Here is a 27,257-nt window from a genome sequence, read left to right as displayed (position 1 = left end):
TAGCTTTCCAGACCCTAACACCATCGTCTAAGTTCATCATACAATGAAAACTGCAAAAATCTAATGGATCAGACCTCAAATTTGGAGCTTCATAACTTGGAAAAGATGTTTGATGATAAAAAGCTATCAAATACCAACTTTGTAAATAAAACACAACCTGCAAACACACTCTTTACATCAAATAGAAAACACTAATTTTGTTACCCGCGCTCCACTGTGGGTAAAAAAATATTATATATTCAAGTTTTTTTAATGTATTTTTATAATTAAAAAAATTTAAGTAGATATCAAAAAGTTCATGCATACATATAATCATAAAAAACCAAAAGATAAATATAAATCAAGATATTTAATTTCACATGACAAACATATTAAAATGATTGAATAAAAATAAAACAAAAAAAATATGTATACAAGACTACATATATTAGAAATATTATCTAAAAATAAATATTTTTTATTTTAAAAAATATAGTTCATCTATACAAAAAAAAATCATAGATGAATCAGAAAAACCTCTTTAAAAAATTAAACGCATAACAAAAAAAAAAGCATCATCATTTAAAAGAGGCTCTCTAAACAAAATTAAAGAAAAAAGGGGTATTAATATAAATATAATTAATTTTTTTTAAGAAAAAAACAGCATTAATTTTTTTTTTTTTAAAAAAGAGAGAGTCAAACGCTGCTAGGCCTAGCATGTCAAGCCAGGCCAGCTCACCTGGCTCATTTCATCGAGGCCCAAGCGGGCCTATCGGAGCATGCCCGCATATCGAGCTCTTTTTTTAATTGTACCATGTTGTCCGCCCTAATGTTTTTTGAAAAAAAAATAGATGATGTGTTGTTTGTGTTCCCTAGCCATTGTGGTGGACAAAAAATTAAGATTTATGTTCTTTTAACCCAAACACTTGCTTTTCAACACATTTTTAACCCAAAACAATCAGAAACCATTATAAATCTATTCATGGCCATACAAAAAGGCCTAAAAAATTGAACTCTAACATGAAATCAAAAATTTATCCAAGCTTATATATGTTTTTCCATGAACCTTTAAAATACAAAAAACACCTAATATGAAATTTTTTTCATCAAAATGAAATAATTTAACATAAATATCATTTATTTTGATAGCTTAAATCAGTATTACGATATATTTCTTTCTGTATCGCTAGAAATTAGCGATTTCTCTCTTTTATCTTAACTAAAGACAACAAAAAACATCTGTACCAAAATAAAATTAGAAAATTTTTGAGGGATTGAAATTATATAATTTTTGTGATTTTTTAAGTTGGAGGACCAAAGTATATTTTTTTTTAGACTTATGACATACTACCCATATTTTTCGTGCTTTCATTTTAGTCCCTCTTCTTCTAGAATTAGTTATTCTTTAATTACAATTAAATCACCAAAAAAAAATTCGAGAATCAAATTGAAAAAATACAAAATTTTACACAATAGTAAAATATATGAAAATAAACGTTAAAAAAATGCAAAGTTAAAAACCCACACCCATTAGATTATAGGTAATCTCAAAACCAAACCCACCGCAAGCCAACAAAATGGAAATCAATAAATTGGAAAAAAAAAAAAAAAAAAGATGGTTTGATGGGCTCTTACCAAGAACATCAGAAATGAGAAGGATGGCAAGGTCGGCGTCTGAAGGGCCAGCAACACAGGTTTCCAGGCCACCAGTTTCTTGGACTATCCCTTCTCTATAACCTGGGGCCAGGTCTGGTGGATTCTCTCTAAACACTGAGAGCTTGACATGGTTTTACTATGATCGACTGTTAAACTAACAGGCTTCAGACCTGGAAATGAGTGAGGCACTGTTCTTGCAATGATACAGTACAAGGTTGAATCTGGTGATGCAACTTGGTGAGTTTTTGGACAAAACTACAGTTTTCCTTTGTCAAAGGAGGCAAGCTGTTAGAGGTCATCCCTGTTAGGTTGTGAGTTATAATTATTAATTGTTAATTGTGGTTCAATAGTTTGTTTTTTCCTTAAAAAAAAGTATAATATAAACTAGGTGATTTAATTTACAAAAACACCAAATATGAATTCTCTTATCAAATGCAACAATATGACGCAAATATCTTCTATTTTAGTGGTCTAAATAGGTGACAACAGTACATTTCTTTCTCTACTGTTGAAATCTAACGATTTCTTTCTATTTTCTCTCTCAATCAAGGATAAAAAAATAACAAAAATAAAATTTTGTATCAAAATAGAATTGAAAAAATTTCAAGGGACTGAAATTGTATAATTTTCATGATTTTTTAAGTTGGAGGACCAAAATGTATTTTTTTCAAAACTCATGACAAATTGCATTCAACCGAACCCCTATACTGAGTCCACCTTTCATTGGTAAACAACTTCTCTTGAATTATATTCTCTCAAGCTAGCTACTTTTTTCATTAATAGCTATCATTTTCCTAACATGATTATCCTTTTCAATGATGACTTACTTTCAAATACAAATTTATCCATCAATATCAAGCGTGCCAAATCAATTAATGACTCAACTATATAAGAAAACAAATATTTCTCATCATTTCTCTCTCTTTACTACGTGTAAGCTTAGGTTACCTCAAGTATTTATAAATATCACATGTCAACAAATAAAAAGAAAGGTTTATTCAAACTTCATTTGACTTTATTATTCTCATATTTTATGTACAACAATGTTCTTCTTGCCACACTTTTTTTTTTCCACACATAGATTTTACCCCTCTTATATTTACTAATTTAAATATTGAAGAGTCCTCTGTTCAATAAAAAAAAACTCATTTTAAAGGTACATCAACTCATAAATACAACTATAAAAAGTCTAGATCTTATTTGAAGTTTTTTTTTATATACATCAAGGGAAGAAAATGAGTAAAAAGAGCAATAACATATGTTTTTTCTTATTACTATTACTAAGAAGAGAATTTGGAAAATGAAAATGATCTTTTGGAGAAAGTTTAATGGAAACTTAGTTCTATACAAATGGCTTTTCATGGGAAAAAAAATACCTTGTGAATGTTAATTGTTATCATTATATACATAACTATCTACCACCACAATTGATTTTGCCCTGTTATAAATTAAATTAAGTTTGTTAGGCATTAAAAATATTTTTTGAACAACTCATACATTAATTGAAATAAAAAAAAAATAAAACTATAGAAGATCTTGAACATACATTTTTATATATTTTAGTATATTCAAATAAATTAAATATTTTTTTTAAAGAGTGATTTTAAGATTTGAATCTAAAAAATCAATGAAAGAAGCATTATCATATAATATGTTAAACAAGGGATAGAAAGATGATGCATGTGGTTAATACAATAAATGAAAAAATATATATTAAATGATAAATAAATAAAAAATCATGGGAAGCTAATTAAAGACTAAAGTGGGAAAACATTTTTTTTTTTCAATAAGGAGTAAAAGATGGATATAAATGCAAATATTGTACCTCTAATATCCACCTTTTATTTTTATGTATTTTCTTTATTTATCTTGGAGATTCATTATGATTATTAAGTACATATAATTTTCATTTTTATAAATTCATAGTAAAAATACAACTACTTTAAACTAATTTAATAAAATAATTAAAAATAGATTACAAAAATTTCTTGGAGGTATATAAAATTATAGAAACCATTAAAAAAATTTACTTTTTTAGAAAATAGTTAAACTAGATATTTTAGAAAAATAAAAGAGATGATATTAACTAAAAATTACATTTAAAAGAAACTAATAAAAGAAACCACTCTATGATCAAAACTTATTTTTATACAATTTTATGGTAGTTCAAATAAATATTCGTTGCGATTGCGATGATTAATATTTTCAAGTAAAAAAATAATTTTTATTTTTTATGAATTACAATAATAATCTACTGTGTTTGTTTGTTTTTTCTTAGAATTTATATTTTGATCCTTCAATTTTTTTTCCTTTAACATTGCAATAGTCTAGGTTTCGACTTCTTGGGTTGTTTTATATACCTATGAATAGAGAACTTGAGGTGTTGAGTAAATATTTCGTTGCTTATTTTTATGCTCAATTTGCAAAATAAAATTTATATTTTATTGATTTAGAGCAATTAAGACTTGGAGGATCAAATTTGAGGCTTTGAAAACTTTTTTAGCACCTTTAATTTTATCCCATCTAGGACTGGTTTGCTTGGGCAGAACAAATATTTATATATATATTTTTTTAATTTTTGGTTATTTTTTTTTTCAAACTAACTTTATAGTTTATTCTTATTGCCTAGATATAAGGATCTTACAGTATCAAAAAAAAGTTTTAATACTCAGTTTGTCAAAATATATTTAAATTATATTGATAAATAGCAATTAGGGCTTAAGTGCCCAATTTGATTGTGTAACAAATATAGAGAACTAAAGTTAACAAACAAGGTTAAAAGTATAATGCGTGCATTGCACATGTTAGAGAGTAAAGAAGGTCGCGGTGCTCTAATAGAGCATCCAACATCCCCTACAATTGATGCGTCTTGGAGTGCTCTTCGTGGTGAAGTGACATTTATATGTGATTTTTAACAACCTTTTCTTTTTTCTTTTTCTCTTTTGTCTTTTTTCTTCTCGAAATTTATACTAGTTTTACAAAATTCCAGAGTTTCCTTTTTATTTTATTGTCATTTCAAATTTAATCCTTATTTTTTTTATTACTAAATTTTTGTTATGGATCTTTTCTAAAATTTAAAATTGTTTTCAATTTGATCCTTCAATAAAAAATTACAACTTATTCTTTAATTTTATTTTTTAAATTTAGTCCTCATTTTTATAATTTCTATTTTTACTTTTTATTCCTTTTATGAAATTAAGTTTTCTTTTCAAATGCATCCTTCTATTCAAAAATATAAATATCTTTTTTTATTTGTTTTAATATGGTTCTTGTTTTTTTGATTGTCACCAGGATTTTCTATCATGACTCGAGGTCATTAAGCATACCCTCTTTAATAAATCTGAAATAAAGCACTAAGTTTTACTTATAAGTTGAATCATTTTGATGTAATTTGAGTTATCTAAACAGAGGAATTAGTTTCCCAAAACAAAAGGTGAGAAATCATCCATAAGTTCAAGTTATGGTAAAAGTACTTCTTCCTCCCGAGCCCTAACGTCTACCTCCTTAATTGGATGCTTAGATTGCTGAGCGAACTCACTGTATAGGCAACAGAAATTGAATGTCCTTCGCCCTAATGAATCCCACAGAGGACTTTGATCGCTTGACAGTGACACGTCTTTTACAACCTGAACCACACAATGCAGACAGCATCGAGCATGCGCTATGCATAGCTAGCCGTAGGCAAAGGACCAAACCCTACGCGAAGGACTATCTGCATCTACATGACGCATGATTTGAGGCAAGAAGTGGCTGCAAGTTCAATGGATTGCTGGGATTATTGACTGGTTTTGTTTCTGCTAGCATGCATCTGGCCTGATTAGGTGTTTTCAGCTGCTAAGCTTTTGCAACAGAGATGGAGTCGGGAGTGGACTTCTGTCACATTCTTGAAGCTATAGCCTTCTTGTGCCTAGAGGCCCTAGCTAGAACAGAGGGCGTTCTCTTCCTTTTTCTCTCAAAAGATAGTGCTGTTCTTCTTCCTAGCTCTTAAAAGTAATACAGCACTCCACATGAACCAATTACGTACGTGAGTTGAGGCTGGACAGATCGACACTCTCCTCTCCATGAAGATATATATATATATATATATGTTTGGTGGAAGGGACAACTTCCTGTGAGAGATCTTGATCCTCCACCTTGACAACTCCATTAGAGTGAGGTTAGGCAAAGTGAACACTTCCAGAACTTTCGACGTGTTTGTATTTATATTAGCTAATCCGCGCTCCATTACGATTCACACGTTTTTTTCTGGATATAGAAGTTTTTTCAACGTGTTTTTTAACGTAAAGTTCTAAATATAAATCAAAAAATTTATGCAGAGATTTAATTAAATAACTTGATAGATATTTGTGTACATAAACAAAAAAAAAAAATTGTTAATAATAACTAAAAAACAAAATTAATCTGTAATATGAAAAATTTAGCTAGATATATTCACTGAATTTATTTATTTATTAAATCAAATAATAATAGAAAAACTTTAAGGATGATTTAAAAAAAAAACCAAATTGCCAGCCATTCCCATCTTTTCTTCAAAGAACAGAAGTGTAATTAAATCAAATAGTCTTAGGTGTCCGCGTGCATACTGATATCTACAGACGCTATTTATTGTTTCTGCTAATATCTTGGTCCGCAACGCTTTCTTCATCCCATTTAGCATCGTTTCAAGGAACTGGGAATCGTTTACACACTCCATCAATAAAGTTAAAGAAGAAGAAAGTCATAAAAACTACTCACTGGTCCAAGACCCGCAGGTGGTCCATGATCATCCGACTGACCTTATCTCCTCCAAAATGGAGGTCTAGAAAGCGCTGAGGCGATCGGGAAAGAACAGCAGAGAAAAAGGAGGGGGAAATATCATACATCTGAGCACTCTGCTCTATCATCGAAGGAATAAAAACAAATTTGCAGCAGCAGGCGGGAGAGAGTCACAGGACATGGAGGTCAAGAGGGTAATGAAATAGCTTATGATGTGATGACACTGCCCCTTCCGATTTATCATTCTAGTACTTGCATACAATTATTCACCATCCATGGCGGTTTTTTAGATTTTCTTTTTTATGGAGAATCTTTCTTTCGTGTACACGGGCTATCATGCAAGGTAACAACGACAAAACAATAGAAAGCATAAAAAATTCCCATTTCTTCTTTCCCATTCCTTGCAAGAGTCTGGCAAGTGGTGAACCAGCTTTTCTCTTTTAACATGGTGTCCAGTCACGTTTCAACAAGTTTTAGCAGCTATCATAAGTGCATGTTATTGCAGTGGCAGTGCGAAGCCATAGACGTTTGTCCATGAAATCAGCTTCATGATCCACCAGTCCCCACACTACTCATCAGCCACAGCTCACAAGATCACACAACAACAGAATCTTATTCACTTTATCCATTACAGACACATAAAAAACTTTGATACATAGGACAAGAGGAACAAGACCACAACAGCAAAGATAAACACACTCAACTCAAGCACTCCACTACTGCTACGAACACACCTCCACACTCTTCAAGTATTGATGCAGATGAACCTGACAAGACCGTCTTAGGGACTGACTTCACAGCACAGCTATGGTCACATGTCTCGACACTGTGCGGGTACCGGAGCCAGCCAGGGTAGAATGAGTGAAAACAAACAAGCCTTTATTGAGATCATCTGAACAAAGAGCGGACCCCAGCAAAAGGAGTTTTCTCTCGCACCAGGAGTTTTCTTTGAACTACTTTCTAATAGGAGTTCGATGCCGGCATGATTTGTGTGGGGGTAAAGAGACAGAGACAAGAGCAATGAAATCAAAGAAAAAGAGAAGGGTGGATAGTGGGACCCGGATTACCTAACGCGCATGCACTAAATCCATGGGGGTTCTCAACACTGAAGAAAAGGAAGTCTTCATTTACAGCACAGCCCACCTCTACAAACAACCCATGCGTTCAAGTCCTTTGTGACTTTTGTTAACCTTTAATCCACAATAAGGCTAAAAGATAATCATTTACGGTCAACAAACAAACGCAAATTTTCTTCACCTTTGCGAGCAAAACAGCCATATCATCCCACCACTACTCTCCTTTTATTGGCCCATTATATACAAGCTGTTGGGGAACAAAAGCAGGAAAAGGAGCCCCCACATGAGAAAAGCTAATATAGTGATTTCAAACCCATCAATCATTCAAACCAAGAATTCTTGAGGTTCTACCTCTTTCATCCTTCCTTCCTTCCTTCCACTTTTTAGCTAACATGATAACATGGAAGGAGGAAAAACACTTAAAGGTAGCTCACTCCTACAGTTTTGGCCTTGAGCTTCAAAGACTTCAAGTAATCTATAGCTTCATCAAGGACCAACAATGGTTCTTTATCCTTTGCACCAGGGATTATGCTCTCCAGAATTTTCAACGTTGCACGAATCTTGTCCTTTCTAAATTGCTTGCTGCTCAAAATGGAAATCATTTCCCCATCTTGGCTTTGCCGTTTAGCATAGTTCGATTCCATATCATCGTCGTATCCATGAAATCTTTCCACTTTTACTGAACTAGCAGAGTCTACTAGTGATGATTTTTTGTACCCGCCATCCATCAATTTCTGCCGTTTGTTTGGGCCATCAGAACTAGTACCTTCCTCCTCTATTATTTTCTCTGCCTGTTCTTGTGTCCCGTGACTTTTAATCAGAATGGGAGAGTGGCCAGTACTCCTTACCTCATCGTCGTCACTATCATCACCATCATCATCACTGCCACCACCATTTTCATCATAGTAGTCATCATCTGAGTATAGCAGGGCATTAATTTCTTCAGTGTCCTCATGCATCTCACTCTCTTCACTAGTAAAGTGATTCTCGTCTGATACTTCAGGCAACTTCATCAGCTTTGTCTGGTCCATTCTTGCAGCATATTCGTTGTGGTCAAAATAACCCGGAATTGGCTTTGCATCAGTTGCAGTTGGTTTTGGGACAGGAGGGCCAAAGGAACTATAGATCAACCTTTGTTCATTACCAGACTGATCGAAAACAAGGAACCTTCTCTGGCATCCAGGGATTGGATTTCGCACACCCTCCCTAACCAAACCCATAAGAAAACAGAGACAAATTTTCTCTGACATATGGATTTGTAGCGAGAAGAAAATTCTGGAAGTTAGAGGGTAAACACTGAGGCAACCCGTAGGCTTCATTGCCTTGTTGTGTCATGAAATTTGGAGTGCTTGAAACTGCCAGCCCTGGCATTGCCATATTTGCAGAAGTCATGCGCGTGCCAGGGTTCATACATTCTGGCAAACATTGTAGTTGCGCAGGATCCAATGATGTGGTCATGCAATCGAAATTAGGCAATTTCCGAGTAGAATGTGGTGGAGAAAGCCAGGAACCTTCAGCCTTAACCATCCAACCAAAAGAATTACCTGCTGGTGAAATTAGAAAAGACAAATAAATTAGTCTCTGGAGAAGAATCCGTTACCATTTTAGCTCCAGACCCAGTTGTATGAAATCACAAACATACCGAGAGTTACGCTTTGATCTGCAATGTGCGATTAATTTCTGCTTCTTTTAGGAATAAGAAAGAGAAAAGGAAAAACTACAAATTGCAGCTTGATAATATAACAAAAACGCGGAGTCAAACTACGTGACAGGTTTGAGCAAATGACGGAAGTATTCAGCCTGGAAAAAGCACAGAAACAAGGAATGAATTATTATCGTTCCCAAACACTGAGCAAAAATAAATCCAAGGACTCTTACAGACAAAATATATACGAAGTTAACTCTTTGACAAGCATACTTTCCTGGAAGTGCCAATTAATTGCATCACGCAAACAGTTAGCTATTAAAAGAATCATTGAATGTTTTGTACTAACCTGGCAATCCTGTAATGGTCGATAGCATGCAATAACTCTAACTATAATTGTTGGTTTTCCAGCAATTCCATTCTCGTATTTCAGGGCCCGAAATCTTGATTGACTTGCTGCTTGGCACACCATAACTTCTTTCGACCACTTAAAACTCAAACTATCCAGATGTAGGTTACAACACAAAACAATTACCTAATAATTCAAAGCAGGACAAAGGAAACCTTGTTACAAAGATCTAAGATGTGCTGGCCTTGGAATGACAGCAAAAGGAGCAGGAGACGTTTCAGAGACAGAAAACTTGAATTGGAAAAAAACAGAACGGGAATCAGACAGAAAGAGAAACTGAGGAAAGTTAAATTGTTTTCTAGTTATCTTTTCAGATAATCCTATAAATGTCACAATAAAAAATGAAAAACTGATTCAATCCCATCAACAGTTTTTGTGAAGAATGACAGGGCAAGAGTCTAAAAATTCAAGTTCACTAGAAAAGTGATTTACAGAATAACCCTGCAATACAAGTTCAAGCGCATGACTTTGCGGAACACGTCAACTGGTGGACTCAACCAAGGCATATTGTTTTCCTTCAGTTCAATAGTGAGTAATACTCAGATATCTACTCTTTATATATGGCCAGATTTCCTGCAAAGGATAAAATTAAAAGAAAAAGATGAGAGCTAGACGGTAGATGATACAATCGCGATAGAAATGCATTAAGATGATAAAACATGTGGAACTGACTCGTAAAAATTCTATACAAATTTAAACAATCGCAATCAAATTTGATGTCACCATGAAACTACAGCTAAATAACTGTGCTTCATAAACTCCCCTCGTCAACACCAAGAAACAAGATTTAATCATCATATTCTGCTTTCTTGTTCTACCATTTTCGACCAACTTAAGATCCCATAAAGATAACAACGATGACAAAAACAAGCCGGCGAAACTGAACTTCCAGGTTTTCTTTACAAAACAAAAGGGCATGCACATGAACATGATTGAAGTCTTTCAATGTTCAATATACCAGGCGAACAAAATCCTAAAATTGGCATCTATCACGACATCCTATCTTCCCACCAAGCTAAAGCAACCAAGAAAATCGTAACTCAGATAAATATTGACGCAAGTTAAATTCAACCACTCTCTCTTTTCTCCTCGCTATCAATTAATCTCAACAAGAAAGCAGGCAAATCCAAGTTCTCTCCTGAATTAACCAAACCCCATGTGGTAAAATCTGGAATTTTTTACATAAAATAAACCAAAAGCACCAAACAGAAAAACAAAGACCCATCAAGAAAAAATGAAGATAAAACCAAAAAAACAGCTGAAAAAAAATGACAAATTAAACAGCAATCCAACAAACATATCAAGCAAAAAAGAACACAGCAAGAAAAAGAACCCAGAAAGAGAAAATTAAGAAATCTATAGCTGAATCACTTACAGTGAAAAATATAGTACCGGTAGGATCTTTGCTTGCTCAGATCCAAATGCACAAAGAGTTGAGTTGACTCAAAAGGAAATCTTAAAAACACTGAAAGATTACAGAGAGAGAGAGAGAGAGAGAGAGAGAGAGAGAGAGAGGGAACAGTAAAAAGTGGAAGTACAAGATGAAGGTTATGTCTAAAGAATTGAGCGTGCTAAGAGATGTTAAGATTTTATAGAGCTTTGCATGACCATTTTGCCCCTTTACTCTTATAGAATAGTAGTTGACCTGTGTCCTTGGTTAAGCTAACCTAACATTAGTTATTTATTTACCGTTGATGGAGGAACGCTAGCGCCCCCCCTCCCCCCACCTCTCTCTCTCTCTCTCTCTCTCTCGTTGGACCTTTTTTTTTTCTTTAAGATAATTTTTTGAAATGATTTTTATCATGTAAAATAGATTGAGTTACAGAAAAAATGTTCTTTTTTCTATAAATGTAATAAATGTGAAATAATTTAGAAGGCAATTGATTTTTAGTCTTAAGAGATTATTTAAGTGAAGTATAGTGAGTGTTTGGAAATATAGTTATACCCGTGTTTCTAAAACATTTTAATTTTTTTGGTTAAAAATTAATTTTTTTTATATATTTTAGATTATTTTAATGCGCTTGATCTCAAAAATAAATTTTTTTAAATGAAAAAATATCATTTTAATGCATTTTGATATAAAAAAAATATTTTAAAAAATAACCACAACTAAACTCTCAAATATATTTGATCATAAAATGCCAAATAAGTATAAAGCTAGGGGAAAGAATTGTGTGGGTGATTTATATAATTTAAATAGGAGCATTTTATATTGCTAGGAGGTCCAAATTTTGGACTTGAATCCCGTGTCATTTACGGAAATTATATATGGTGATAATAAAAAGAACATAAGAAAAGAAAATAAATGGGATTTGTCTAAAATAAACCTTTTTTCCAAATGGCTAGGATTTTCCAGCATTTCTACCTATACAAATTGAATTTTTCAGCAAAGATCCACTTAAACTCAGTGTTGTCCCGGTCTTGTTTTGATCTAATTAGTCTTAATTAACACACTTTTTTATATATTTTTTTGAGTTTTCATGACTCGATCATACAAGTTTCTAGAGAAGAAGATTCCTTTTTTTGTTTTTTTTTAATAGAAAAACCATTATTAATATTTTTCATCGACAACATATATGACACAACAATTATAGCATAACACATTAACTAAGAGTCACCATGGTAAGCCAAACCAATACAACCCTAATTTTTCAACCAATTATACAATCTTTTCTCCTTGAAGAAATTTCAATGCATGAATGTATAGATACATTCAATCTTCCATGCAAAGAGTAATTTTAGCTAGTTTTAATATCATCATAAACACAATTAAAAAGCAAATTCTAATAAGAAAAGCCACCCAAGTTTTATAAAAACCATGCAAAACAACTGAAAGTCAAGTTGGATACGCCCACCTTAGCCCTTGATTTTTTTTTTCTTTTCTTATATATATTAACTTAAGCATTAGAGAATGTTTTGTTCCTTAATAGACTTATATTTTTAGGATAGTCAAGTCATCAACCCAGCCATGAAAATCTAATTTTTATATAGTGTTTTTTCATGACTTCATATGTGGTGTTGTCATTAAAAAGTATAATAAAAGGCTAGTTTATTTTTTTCACTCTTCATCAAAAATATTTTCATGACTGATAAAACTCCTGATTAGATTATTCATATTTTGCTAAATATTTTGGCTAAGTTAATTAAATTATTAAAAACTTGACTAAGTCGGTCAATTTTTATCCAGTCAAAATTTAATCAATTTAATTAAAACTCTAGTCTAGATCCTGCTTTGAGTACTAATTTTTTTTTATATGAATTAACCTATCGTATATATCGGTCATGAAACTTTTTTTCAAATATGACATTTCATTTCTAGATCTGTAATCTATAATCTTTTCATTTAGATAATGTAATTTCTTTATGTTCTTTGATAGTTAACTAACTATATATATTTTATGTTGAATTAATGACATTTCAACATTGAAAGAAAATTAACCAATTTATATTGTGAATTATTACATGAATTGTAGATTTATGGGATGTTACAAATAAATTTAGAAGTGGAGAATGGGACTTAACAAATAGGCAAAATTCCAAGGTGTAACTTTATATTTTGTGAGATTGATTGATTTCATCTCTTTTATACCTTTTGTGGACAATATTATTGTTTGTGATATTTTTTAATAGTGTTTTTAATTGAAATTTTATAAAAATAATGTTTTTTTATTTTTAATATCAGTGTATTAAAATTATTAAAAACACTTAAAATATCAATTTAATAATTTTTTAAATAAAAAATACCTTAAAAATTAAAAAAAATACCACAATATCAAACAACAGTATATAATGTTTGTTTTTAAAAATATGAAAGTGGTTATTTTTCAAACCATTTTTTAATTGTAAATACATCAATACACATAAACACACACACACACACACATATATATATATATGCATCGATATTATATATATTTTTTTTAAAATTTGATTTTAATATAAAAATATCAAAAACAATTTAGAATCATAAAAAAATTAATTCAAAATAAAAAAATTTAAAAATATTTTTTTAAACGTAAAAACAAAAACAGAGTTACCATAACTCAATTACAAGCCACGCGCAGCACACTCTTAGGCATAGGGCCCTCTTCCAACAAAAACAGCAATAATAATAGGCATTCATGGAAAGCTACCGTGATCAGTTTCTTGCAAGTGGAAATATCTCTTTACTTTTTTTATTATATTGTCTCCTTGTTATTTTGTTTCTTAGATTTTTATTTTTCCAAGGAATCATGGGCCCCTAGTCAGAGCATGGAATGGACTTTTATCATGGGCCCTTCAATAGAAAGGTAGGCCAAATTTGGGCTGGGCCACACCAGGCCTTACCCTGGTGCCTTCCTTGCTGAAATGATTGCTTTTATTCCAATAATGATAATAAACAACCTTGAATCATGTAGACATTAACATGTGCCCTTCCTCATAATTATCATCCCTACTGATGGCTAATAAAATAATTAAAATTCTCATTAACCTTTAAAGCATAGTTTTTAGTTCCGGTTTGGTTTAAGATTCGGATTTTAGGTTTTGACCCGGTTGTCGAGTCAATTTTTTTTTAATCAAAACAACATCGTTTTAGTAAAAAAAAAAAAAATAACAGATTGAAACCAGGTCATGGGGTCAATCAGGTCACACTGAGTTTTTTTTATTTTTTTAACCTGGTCTTATTCCAGCTTCGGATTTATCAAGTTGGGTTTTAAAACTATAATCTAAAAGTAAAAAAGATCTACATGCACATTGATCTCATAAAAATATAAAAAATAATTATTAGTTTTTAATAGTAGAGAGCACCCATGTAAAAAGAAAGCCTATATAATAACAAAAATCAATAATCTATGAATTATTTTATAATTTATGGATAGTAAAACCCATGGCTTGGTACAATGTTGCTTAGAGTGGAGGGAACAAGAATCATAGGGATAACTTATATTTAATCAAATCATCATAAGGCCTTCCCTTTTTGAGGCAATCATATATGCTCCAAATTTTTCATCAGATGGTGCCAGGATATAAGGGGATTCCACTCATCTTAATTTTGCCTCTAAATTCTATAATAATAATTAAATCAATTGCTTGTATTACACCTTTTTTTTCACATAATTTTTTATAGCTCGCTTTAATGTTGTAGCAATGATTATTTTTTAAAGTGATTTTTACTTAAAAATAGATCGAAAAAATATTTTTAATTTTTTTTACATCAACACGTCAACACAATTTGAAAACAAAAAAAAATTAATTTAAAATAATAAAAAATTAATTTTTTTAAAAAATTTTAAAATATAAAAACAAACATATTAATAAAAAGAATTCATCATATTGATAATCTTTCATGTTTCAGGAGTGCGTAAATCCATGTTAATCACGTAAAAATTGTCAAGATAATAATTTCTATATGCATTTTTCTCCTTTTAAATTAAACTATACATTGTCACAAGGCCTTATTATATAAGTTAAATAAACTATATCGGTCTATTTTTTTTAAAATTATCAAGATATATGGATCAATTTCAACCTTATATCTCGTCTGGTGTATTTATAAGGAATTGTAATAAAACATGAATTATTAATTTGATAAATTGTGTTTTTAAACTATTATTTCTTGAGTAAATTAAAGTCTTTTATCAGCTTTTATCGTAAAAAAATGCTCTATATGACATCGTATAAAGCATTTTAGTTGATAGTCAAAGTAATAGTCTGGATTTTATTTTACCATAATTCTAATAATTTACGGATAAAATATGCTATTAAACCAATTTAAACATATAATTTTGTAAAGTTATACTCTTTTTGGAGTCTATTTGTTTATGACCTAAAGAAACAAACACAGTCCCAATGGTTTATATTTCAAGTATTGATCATACCTTTCCTTGTTCCCCCACCCTCATGGGGAAAAAAAGTAGTATCAACTTTAGGCCCTAATATTAAAATATGGTCCCACGCATCCCTGAGTTTTTGGCAATTTACTTTCTAAAAGTTTTATTTTAAGATCCAGTTTGGTACTATGATTTGATTGTATTTTTAAAAAAAATTTTTAGTTTTAAATTAATTTTTTTAGATCGTTTTGAAGTGCTGATATCAAAAATAAATTTTTTAAAAAATATATATTATTTTGATATATTTTCAAGCAAAAAATATTCTGAAAAATAACCTCTATTACGTTCTAAATATACACTCCTTAATTCAAGTAAACATTGATCGCTCAAGTAATAGTTGAAATTTGCTTTTTAAAAGTACTTTTTAGATACTTTTGGTTTTACGATTCAGTCGTATTTTTAAAATTTTTTGATTTTTTTTTACTTTTAAATTAGTTTTTTAGATTATTTTGATATATTGATATCAAAAATAAATTTTTAAAAATAAAAAAAATATTATTTTAATATATTTTCAAGTGAAAAACACTCTAAAAAGCAATCTTCACCACACTACAACCAGGCAATCGTTGATTTGAGTAAACATTGTACGCGTGTGTGCATATAAAATGTTGTAATGAGTCAATACAATGTTGTAATGCACTTGATTCATGTATTTACCTAAAATTAAAGCAAAACCGAGTAACTTTAGTGATGTAATTAGAGGCAAATGTGGCTTTTGAAAGTGATGATTAGTGGAGATAAAACGGGCACGGGCTGTGTATGATATTGATGTTTTCTAGTGGACGATAAAGAAGTTCTACACACATAAAATATAGATTTTTTGAAGGAAAAAGCCTTGATAAAGATAATAGAAAAAAAGTTAAAAAAAGAAAGGTTAATCTTGAAAGAAAATAAAGATTATATTATACATAAATCTAGTGCTTTGCAGCCCACCCTGCCTCCTTTCACCTTGAGTCTTCATTGTTAAGTGTCCGACAAACGGAATAATTTAGCATTCGACTGTGAGAGGAAACCTTTTTTCCACCGCAGGCCTTGAAAACTTTAGCTGCCGTGATAATTGGCGGAGGAGAAATAAAGTAACTTGACCAAGCATGGTCGGATTTCTCAACTCTCGTCGGTGAGAGGCAATCAGCTCATCTGAGAAGAGAATAGGTTCATGGCTAGGCAGCAGGCGCTGTGTCAAGAGGCCTAGCAAGATGAGCTGCAGATTTCATGGCTGCCAGAAGTTGCAGGAGTTTGAAGGGGATTTTTCAATAGAAATTATTGTTGTCCAACCTCATCTATTGAGGACAGTAATCATCAACAACTGGGTTTCGAGGCCATTTGTTTTTTTTTTTTGGGGTTAAAATTATGTTTAGCTAGGTTTTAAAACCGTGTTTGATGTGAAAAAGTTTTAAATTGGTGTTTTTTATATTGTTTTTTTTTTAATATTTTTAATGTATTGATGTTAAAAAAATAAAAAAATATTTTGATGTTTTTTTTTTTAAAAATAAAAATCAACATTTTCTATGATTAAAGGTTTTGATCTCCTATTTGGTGGGTGATCCTTTCCATGATATCATGTTTCGTCATTACAAGACTAGATATAAAGATGGTAAGAAATAGAATAATAAAGTTTACAAATACTGACTTTTTAATAAATAAACATTTAAATTTTTTGTATTAAATGTAAAAGTTGTGAGACTTTACTTGAAATTCGACTTAAATAAAAATTTATGTTATTAAATTAGATTAATTATTTGTATTAAAATAATACTGTTTTATTTTTATATATATATTTATCTGATTGGATTTGATTATATCAATTGGATTATTAAAACATGATATAATCAACAATTTAGATCAATTTTTTTTTTTTCATCTCCATTTAAAAAATTAATTTGAGTTAGATTTCTAGCTTTGTATTTCTCAAATTAACTTATTACAAGCAGTTTCAATATCACTTGCATCTCATGAATTGAAAGTAATGTATGGTAACATGATATTACTTAATCCTTCCAAAAAAAAAAAAAACATAATATTACTTAAGATTGCATTTACTTTTTAATACTATAGGATTAGTGGCCACATCCGCAAGATAATTCTGAGTTTTGGTTTGAAAACTAACAGAAAAGAAATGTGATTGTGGCTGTAGAATCACCCCACCAATAATGAGCGCTTTGGCATATTGATTCACGTGCAGCAAAGATATAATGCAGCATCATTGTTCAAACCATGGTGGTTGAGTTTTTCAAGCTCCTGCTGCTAATGAAAACTTGCTGTAGAAGGGAGTTTGGTCCACCAAAATGGCTGATGAGAGGCTCAAACCATCAAGAACACACGGCATCTGGGCATATCACGTCTGCATTGGAGGGTGAAAACGAATGATTGAGCTTGCTGGGACATCATTTCCGGCGAGCTGTATTATGATCCTAAGATCTAATTATGATCCCATCTGGGTTTATCATTTATTTCTCTCCTTACATCCTCAGCTATGATGAACTTCCATGTGTTACTGTTATGGCCCAACTTGGAGCTTGGTTTTCAAGCCCTAGCACCCTCGATTCGAAAGCTGTTGAGGCTCGATTTTGCTCCAATGGATGCTAGGGCTTGTGCCTGCCAAGGTCCAGCAAGTTTTCCGCCAAGAGCCCAGGACTCAGGAGGCTTAGGAAGAGGGGAGAGGTTTTCAAACCAGGAAGAAGAACATTTGACGTTGTACATTTCTGTCTTTAAAATCTGGAAAGATTTTCATACTTGAGAGTATGATCTCGAAATCAGACTAGCTTTCTGTAATTTTGCAGTATATTTCACCACTGATCATCACCACATGAGGAATTAATTAATATTATTGGATAACTGTAGTGGCCATTGTTCATCCATGAATGTTCAACCACACTCTTAAACAAATAATGAAGGGGGGAAATTATATTGCTACCAACATGTAATCAAAGTTGAACAAATAAATCAAGCTTGAGTGCTTGTTCTACTGCCTTCCTTCAGTTTAGATCAATCTTTAGCTATCTTCTTCATCGTAATAATTGATTAGAAATCTTTAAGTAATTTCCGAACTTGTTCTAATGTGACAAATAGCACAACAGTAAAAGGTCCTTGTCTAGAAATTGTAGGGATAAAGCCCTTATACAAGGCCATAGGACCCTCTGCCTTGACAGTCTTCATTGCACAATCTAATGCGTCCTTGTAAGGTGGTTCAACCCCGGGCTCAACCTTCATGTTCATAATTCTAGTCTTGATCACATCAATTGGGTTTGAAGCAACGGAAGCCACAAAACCAGCCAAAAAATTGCTGAAACATGGGTGCCGATCCCATCACTCATCAAACCCTTCTCCAAGATCATCTCCTTGGCTTGATCATATGATGCAAGCTGTGACGCCATCACAATCATCGCTCGGTTGACTGTAAGACTCGAACCCCGCCACAGGCTAGCGACACCCTCCTGCTTTTGACATTTGACTTAAGGCATCGACAACACTCTTGTAGTTTCTACGCTGTTCAATTGGGAGACGTCCATCAGCCTGCATGCGGACCATGGCTACATCAGGAGGGTTACCAACAGCACCGAAGATTAGCCCAGCCACGATCTTACGTACAAGTGGCATGGTATTAGTATCTGGATCCATCCATTTATGTTTGAGGACATCATAAAGGCCCATACGGGTGGTGGAGTATAAGGTTTGGCGGAGGATGGTAGCGGAGACACCAGAAAAAAGAGCGGCAGTACCCTCGGATTGGATGATACGGACACCAATGGAAAGGGTATCAAGGAATCTGATGCAATTAACACCTTGCCAAGTCAACCGCAGTTGTTACCATGATAAGTGCCAGATTTTGTGCTCTTCATAATCATAGAATTAGTTTGAAATATTGTTATGAATTCTGATTGTAATTATCTTTTCTTTACACATATTTTGAATCCTGCAATTAAGGTTCTAGACTGTATATATTACAACAAATGAATAAGAAATATAGTATTGCATTACTTAAATATTGCAGTGTAAAGTTCCTATATGTTATTAGAGCTAAAAAATCTCTAACGAGTATTCATCCCTTTCACTGTCCTTATACTGCTTCCTGCAAATGGCAACTTGCACTGCACCTTCCACCGATTCAACACTCTCACCTATTTCACAATCAATGCTGCCACAACCATCAATGAAAAACTCATTCCCTCTACCTTTCCTTAGTGGCGTGCTCAATTTGAAGCCCTGCTCATTAGCTATGACCTTATTGATTTTGTAACAGGTACACTCAAATGTCCTGCTATTGATGCACAAAACCTCACTGCATCTAAAGCTGCGAATTCCCACTGGATTCGCCAAGATAAACTTATTCTACATGCTATTCTCGCCTCCACCTCCACCACTATTACCCCCCTTCTCTCTGCCTAAAAAACATCAAATGAGGCCTGGACAGCACTTACCCGGTTGTATGTCGGCAAATCCAGAACGCGTGTGATGTAGCTTAAGGAAGACTTAATCTTGAGCACTCGTGGGTCTCGTTTAGTTACTGAATTTCTTCAAGGCATTAAAGTAATTGCTGATGAGCTCGTTGTCATCGATCATCTTGTTTCAAACGATGACCTAACTCTATACATACTCAATGGATTGGGTATTGAATTCAGAGAAATTGCAGCACCTATTCGTGCCCGTGAAACGTCTCTGACATTTGAAGAAATTCATGATCTTCTTGTCAATCATGTGAATTATCTTCGGCGGCTGGAGCAACAATATGCAAATTCATTTGTTCCCACTGCTAATTATTCCAATCGCTGGAGCCCTCAGTTTTCTTCCAATTCTAGACAGTTCAAATGGTGTCCTCCGGTTTCTTCTTCTACTCCATGTGGACATAATGGGGCTCACCAAAATGGATATTTCAATTCGGGTCATAGGAGGTTTAAACTGAAATGTCAGTTGTGTGATCAACTGGGTCATACCGCTAAACAATGCCCAAAAATGTCTGGTTCTGATTTCTTTGCAAATTGTGCAGCTTCTTCTCAACCCAAAAATCACAAGTGGCTATAAAGGGGTCCCAGACGGGGTGGAGGAGGGGGTTCTAAGGTGGTCGGTAAGGAGATGTTGGCCGTAGAGCTCAATGCAAAAGCAGGGCGATAGGATTGCACGGAAGATGGATTTGGGACGTGGGATTCACCTTGAAGTTGCATACGGACCTTGATTAAATCCAAAGGGTGAGTGGAAGCACCGGCAATGATGGAGGCAATACCACCCTCAGCAAAACCTTTCAAACCCATGATATAGTTTCTAATGGGACTTTCAAAAGCTGATATTGATCAAAGAAAGAGTGGAATTAACAATCGAGATCGATGGAGAAATGAACAGAGTGAATATACAAGAGAGGAAGGAGAGATAAAAAATGGTGTGTTGATGAGTGTTAAGACCATAATCCATCCATATTTATACAGAGACTAGACGCTGGGAAAGAACACAGAGACCTTCTTGAAAGCTGGGCGCGGCAATCTCCGTTCACATGTTGACTTGGGTTAGTGCTGGTAGAAGGACTAGGTTCGTGTGTTTTCCAGTTCAAAGGTGTGACTGTTAATGGCAGCCTCTGCATACTGGCGCTTCGAACGTTATAATACCATTCAACTTTACAAGCGGTCACTTGTTGAATTATATGGAATTTACAAAACCTGATGATCAAATTAACTAAGAGTTCAATTATTGAGAGGGAAGGAACATGGAGTCCTTCTTGAGAGCTTCACGCCGCTATCTCACCTCACCATGCACATGTTTTTTATAGGATTATCTCGGTCTTATGATCAGGGTTATAAATTTGACAAGTTAATCTGAGTTAAATCATGTTATTTTTATTTTTTTATGAGATTATTTCAGTCTCATGACCTAAGTCATGAGTTTAGCAGATTAACTTGAGTTATTTGTTTTTATGTTTTTTTTAACTGATTTTTTCCTCATCTTTCAACAATAAATTGATTGAGAATTGAATTTCATAATTTATTTTAATTTTTTTATGAGGTTATTTCGGTCTTATAACCCGAGTCGCGAGTCAAGAGTTTTTTTATGTTTTTTTTAACTTATTTTTTTCTCATCTTTCAACACTAGATTGATTGAGAATTGAACTTCATAATTTATTTTAATTTTTTTATGAGTTATTTCGGTCTTATAACCCGAGTCGCGAGTTTGATAGGTTAATTCGGATCGCTTTTTTTTCAGTTGATTTTTTTTTTCAGTTTTATTCTTCAACATTATGTTAACTGAAAATTGAGTTTTATAATTTATTTTGAGTCTCATAACCTGAAGTCATATATTTGATATGTTAATCCGGGTTGGTCAAGTCAATCCAATTTATTATTATCTTAATATTAAAAAAAATATATTATCTTGAAATTTATTTTTAGTTGTTATTGGAGTTGTTTTTGAACATGCACAATTAACCAAATCACATCAAATTAACCCCTTTCGGTTAAAATCTTCTTCCATTAAAAAAGACATAGCAATATCTGAAATTCTGAACATGTTTTTTTACCTTCAAGAAAAACGTAACCCGACCGCGACATGTCACTGATATAAAAAAAATTCTAGAAATTTGTTTTTCTTTCAACCTAATCAAGCCACTGAAGGCATGCTAACAAACTGGACATATTCAAGGTTTGGATCAACAACAAAGAACAAAATAAGGAGAAAAAGGAAACAAGAAGATTACACACGCCAACAACTATAAGATCAAAACCAACTAAAAAGGAAAGTCTCGGAGCTAACATTGGAGATGAGGAAAATTAGTAGTTTATCCAGAGATTGTGAAGGATTGAATTGGTAAGCTGATTGAGAATTGTAGGTCATCAAGGCAAGATTCATGGAAGAGAACTAATGGCTAGAAACTGGTGTATATAAAGCACACCAGGTGTTTGTCAAAATAACCCAACAAAAAATTAACAGATAGAGCTATTAAATAGTTACTTTCTCTAGAAAAACTAGGGTTATATGATCAAGCATAGAAAAGGTTGATCTTGCAAAAGACTACAAGGACAAAAGGTTTGTATGGTTACAAAAAGAAATCAAGCAAGCAAGCAGTAAAAACTCTCACGTTCATCCTCGAGGATTGGATTACCTATGATTTTCAACCACCTCATCCCCCCTCTTGGTTGCCTTCATAGCTTACAATAGTCAACTTACAAGTTACCCAATCAATCTAGGTCTATCTTTTTTTGTGTCCAAAAAGGTTTTGTTTTAGATTTATTTTAAAAATTTATTAGTTTTAATCTAGATAAGCCTTGAACAAATTTTAACCGAGTTAACTCAAGTCAATTTTAAAAATTTTATAACATGTTTAAATTAAAACTCAATCTAGATAAGTCTTTGGATCGGGTTTTGGTAAGAATTAACTTACCAAGTCATGCTGAGTTTAATAATTATAAAAGACAAAAAGCAAAATAACCCTCTAGCACTCTAATTAAAGTCTTTTCCAGGCGGTGTTTGAGAGTGTAGTAATGATTATTTTTTAAAGTATTTTTCGCTAAAAAATACATCAAAATAATATTTTTTTTTTTCTTTAAATAATTTTTGACGTTAATACATCAAAACAATTCAAAAATATATAAAAAATTTAAATTAAAAAAATTAAATTTTGTTGAACTCCAATGAAAAACAAACCTCATACATGGTCTATCAGTTTTGATCAGGTTTTAGCTAAGTTAACCAGGTCATGGGCCAGCCTGTTAGGTTATTCGAGTTTAACCATGTCAATATTAAAACTAGTTTAAATTAAAACTGAATCTAGACAAGTCTTTGGATCAACTTACCAGATCGTGCCAAATTTATTAATTATAAAAGACAAGCAAACAAAATAGCCCTTCAGCGCATTAATTAAGATCCAAGTTGTTTTTAAAAGTAATTTTCAAAAAATATATTAAAATAATATTTATTTATTTTTATTAAATTATTTTTTACATTAATATGTCAAAATAATTTAAAAAAACATATAAAAAATTTTAAATAAAAATTTTAAATTTTATTAAATTCCGATGCAAGCACATCCCCCATGGAGTCTCCATAGCACGTATCAGTTGGAGAAAAAATAAAGAGCAAACCATGAGATGTGCAAACTGCAAACTATAAAATGAACAGTCCAAAACCCATGCAAATACACAAATATAGTAATGGATGATTACTCATAATTATCAAAACACACGTAAGCTAGCAAGATTCAAGTCCTAATTCCAAGATTCCTCAATGAAGACACTTTTCTCACACGGCATTCTGAAAAAAACTAATGGAAGCAAAGAAAATCAAATCCTACAACTCATCAATCACACATTTGCCTATCATTTCTGCGTCCCGAACCCTCTAAAACCACCACAACCACCTTTGTCCCCATCACTCTTAACGCCACACCAACAACAGGACAAAAGCTTGTTCACATTTGACACCTCTCTCTCTTTCCCTCTCCTTGTAATCTCACATTTCAGATTTCTGAACGACATTTGGGTGAGTTTTAGAAATCTGAAATGCGAGTGGTTGGTTCTGATCTGATCTGGGTTTGGTGAGACAAAAAAGAAAAAGAAAGAGAAAATAAGAGAGAGAGAGAGCATGGAAATTGAGAGAATTAGGGAGTTGTTGCTCCTTTGGTGTAGAATTATAAGTAACCGTGTGGCCCTCGTGGGTGGAAACCATACAGCTTCCAGGTTTTGTACTCGCTAATGATCATTCTTTTCTTGTTGTGCTGGTTTCATTTCCTTCAAAGAATCAATCTTTGTGTTATTCAAAGTTGTTGGCTTTTGCTACTTAGGAAGAAAGCTCGAGATTTTACTCCATTGTGGATTTAAATTCATTGTTTTGAGTGAGAAACTAAGGTGGAAAGGTGAAAAGGGATGGAATCAGCCAGTGGGTTTTCTACCAAGGATCTAAATGAGATCAAGCATTTGCACAATGGAGGGATTGGCTTAAATTCAGATATCATTTTGGTGATTAAGCTTCCTGATTCCCGAGTAATGCGTGTTGTGTCTCGCTCGTTGTTTTTCGTTATGATTATTCTTGCATTGCCATTTATGGGGTCCATTTTAAGGGAACTGAATTCAAGTTATCTTGACGTCTCTGGCTCTGCTTCAATTGATCTTGAATTCTTCGTTTTGTTGTTGCAAGATTTGGCCAAGGAGGGCCTTATCAAGAAGGGCGATAAAGCTCTCATTGTTTTCTCCGGCGTCGGGGCTGTAGTTGATAGTTCAAGATTCTTGAATGTCAATGGTATTGATTTCGTATCAGAATCTGATTTGGAGGAAGAAAGCTTGTTCCCGAATGCAACATTTGATTTTGCGTTGACATTGCACATTAAAGATGCAAAGTTTTTAGATCGCATTGTGAAAGTTGGAGGCATTCTGGTTGCTCAATTGAGCAATGACCCTTCAAATGCTTTCCAAAAGATGTCAAATTATAGAGTTGTGTATCTTCGGCGATATGACTCAACCATCGTGGCAATGAGGAAAACGAGTTTGGTGAATCAGACAGTGAGTTCTTTGGCAAAGAGGCGGACTTTGCAGCTAGCATTAGATGCTAAGAAAGAAGCATTGCAAGGCTTGGAAGATATTCTGCTTGAGCCACCACGAAAGACTCGGGAAAAATCTAGAATGTACTTGAGGGGATTCAAATATCTTCCTGACTTGCTGGGAGATTCTTTAGAAGATTTCTCGCGTCGATTTTTCATTGATGCGGGCTCACAGGAGGAGGAGAATGGTGCAATGCTATGGTTTAATGAAAACTATCCAACTAGAAATCAAGACTTCGAGTTTCACAGCATAAACATGTTGTCCGAGGGAGTACCTGGGAGGGTGGCATCACCCGCAGATGTTTCAAATTGGTTGATGAAGAATGTGAGGGAAGATGAGTTCGTTGTGATGAAAGCAGAAGCAGAAGTAGCAGAGGAGATGATGAAGAGGAAGACAATTGGTCTGGTGGATGAATTGTTTCTAGAGTGCAACAACCAATGGCAGAAAGGGCAAAGGAAGAAGAGCAGGAGGGCTTATTGGGAATGTGTAGCACTGTATGGAAGACTGAGAGACGAGGGAGTTGCTGTGCATCAATGGTGGGATTGAAAAGGGAGACGAAGACAGACCTTCATAGTTCTCTGTGTGTTTTGTGATTATTCTGCCATGTTTGAATGATTTCAGTCGTTAAACCTTTCATATGAATCCACTAGATTCAATAAAGAACATAAGCAGTGGGATTTCTTGGTGATGCGTTGTATGAAGAAGCACGGCATCTGTTTTGCTGCTGAGAGGGACACGAATTGATAATTCTCCTTTCTCCTTTCTCTTTGACTGTTGTTGATGTCAATTCGTAGTATATGATTAATACAACCATTGTATCTGCTCTGCTGTTTTGCTAATTTCTGTTAATGACATTATATTAGTCTCTTATTAATTCATTTCATCCTTGTATTATTCTTTAATAGTTGCCCTGTCTTCTTTGTTTAAGGATCTATATTATATTTAAAAAATAATATAAATTATATCATGAAATTTTATTTAATAGCTTAAACTATTAGATTGAAATGGTTTTTTAACAAATGGGTTGGAAAATTAGAGTTTAATTTATTCAAAGCAATCTCATTGCAGTTTATAATTCTCTACTATATTCCACTTAATTGCTTACATCTGCATTTAAGTACACCAGGTTATGCTATGAAACTGCTCCACCATCTTTTTCCAAGGGCTCAAGACGACTTATTATCTCTTTTTTTGCATTTCTTCAATGTGTTGCTACTTCACAACATCATCACTTACGCCACCATTGCCAACTAAGCCCTGCAAGCATAGCTCCTTAATTCAACATATAACTATTTGCTTTTTGTTTATTCTAAGAATGTCTAACTAGCTCTTCCATGTAGATTTTGGACCTACAACAATCAAGCCATTTTCGTAGAACTACCATTTCGCTTGCTATTCTATTAAGTTTATGTTTGATAATCACTCCTTAATTTCTTTCTCCTAAGCAATTTCCCTCCAAGAACTAACTCAATTAACAAAAAAAAACCAGCAACAAAGCGCGGACACCATGCCTAATTAGGTTATAAGAAACTTGCTCGTGGTTTGTTTGGCTTTCCTTGTTTCTTCTTTCATGGTAAAGTTTGATGCTTTTTTTGAATTTTAAAATTTAGATTTTGTTTTTCAAATTAGCACAATAAAAATCATGGTGGAGAGATTGAGAGAGAAATTGAGGAAGGATAAGAGGAAGAGAGAAATAAGAAAAGAAATGAGAAGAAAAAAAAAGGTGTTTCAAAAGATGAAGAGAAAAATAAGGAAAGAAAGGGGGAAGGAAAGGATTCTAGCATTTTAATTTGACGTGACTCGTAAATATCATGATTTTAGATTGATTAGAGTTATAAATGAAACAAACAACATTAAAGTCCAGGTGACTCCTCAAAACATGTTATTTCTTCAAAATTTTATTTTTAAAGTACAACTTTTAAAATATACAAACTAAAATATTTTAAGATGACAAACAAAAATTACTCAGAACTATACACTAATAATATCAACACACCAACTTCAAAGATCAGCAATGTGTGAGTAAAAAAGATGATAATCATTTTTTTTTCGAGGTGCACTATGGACAAACAAAATGCATGCACTATGTATATTATTGGTCAAGGAGCTGGCTTTGATGTCAATTTGAGAATATATATATATATATATATATGAGGTTTTAATATGCAACATGAAAAAGTTTTCAAACAATGCATATGAATGCAAACTATAAAATAATATATAAAGTTTAGTATATATTATATATAATTATTTCACATCAAAAAATTAAGAAACAATCCATATAATGAAAACTATATAAAATAAAATAAAAAATAAAGTGTAATATAATTATCTTACATAAAAAAAATTTAAAAA

General features: G+C 32.8%; 2 protein-coding genes and 1 pseudogene across 2 annotated transcripts; 1 reads left to right on the top strand and 2 right to left on the bottom strand.

Moving 5' to 3' along the window:
- Window positions 1-6,984: 6,984 nt before the first annotated feature.
- Window positions 6,985-11,058, bottom strand: LOC118031812 (transcription factor bHLH143-like). The gene is given in 4 exon segments (XM_073405799.1): window positions 6,985-8,674; window positions 8,676-8,984; window positions 9,461-10,093; window positions 10,896-11,058. Coding segments are annotated over 3 exon segments (1,221 nt in total). The 5' UTR covers window positions 9,584-10,093; window positions 10,896-11,058; the 3' UTR covers window positions 6,985-7,885.
- Window positions 11,059-18,320: 7,262 nt separating this feature from the next.
- LOC118031813 (mitochondrial uncoupling protein 5-like) lies at window positions 18,321-21,293 on the bottom strand (annotated as a pseudogene).
- Window positions 21,294-24,230: 2,937 nt separating this feature from the next.
- Window positions 24,231-25,448, top strand: LOC118031787 (uncharacterized). Its single transcript, XM_035036281.1, has one exon. The coding sequence runs from the start codon at window positions 24,231-24,233 to the stop codon at window positions 25,446-25,448; it is 1,218 nt and encodes a 405-aa protein (XP_034892172.1).
- The last annotated feature ends 1,809 nt before the right edge of the window (window positions 25,449-27,257 follow it).

Source organism: Populus alba, chromosome 17 (assembly GCF_005239225.2).
Source record: "Populus alba chromosome 17, ASM523922v2, whole genome shotgun sequence".
Classification (NCBI taxonomy): domain Eukaryota; kingdom Viridiplantae; phylum Streptophyta; class Magnoliopsida; order Malpighiales; family Salicaceae; genus Populus; species Populus alba.
This window is presented reverse-complemented; position numbering and strand designations above follow the sequence as displayed.

Excerpts from the sequence above, each read along its gene's own strand:
- LOC118031787 (XM_035036281.1), top strand. The coding sequence starts at position 24,231 with ATGGAATCAGCCAGTGGGTTTTCTACCAAGGATCTAAATGAGATCAAG.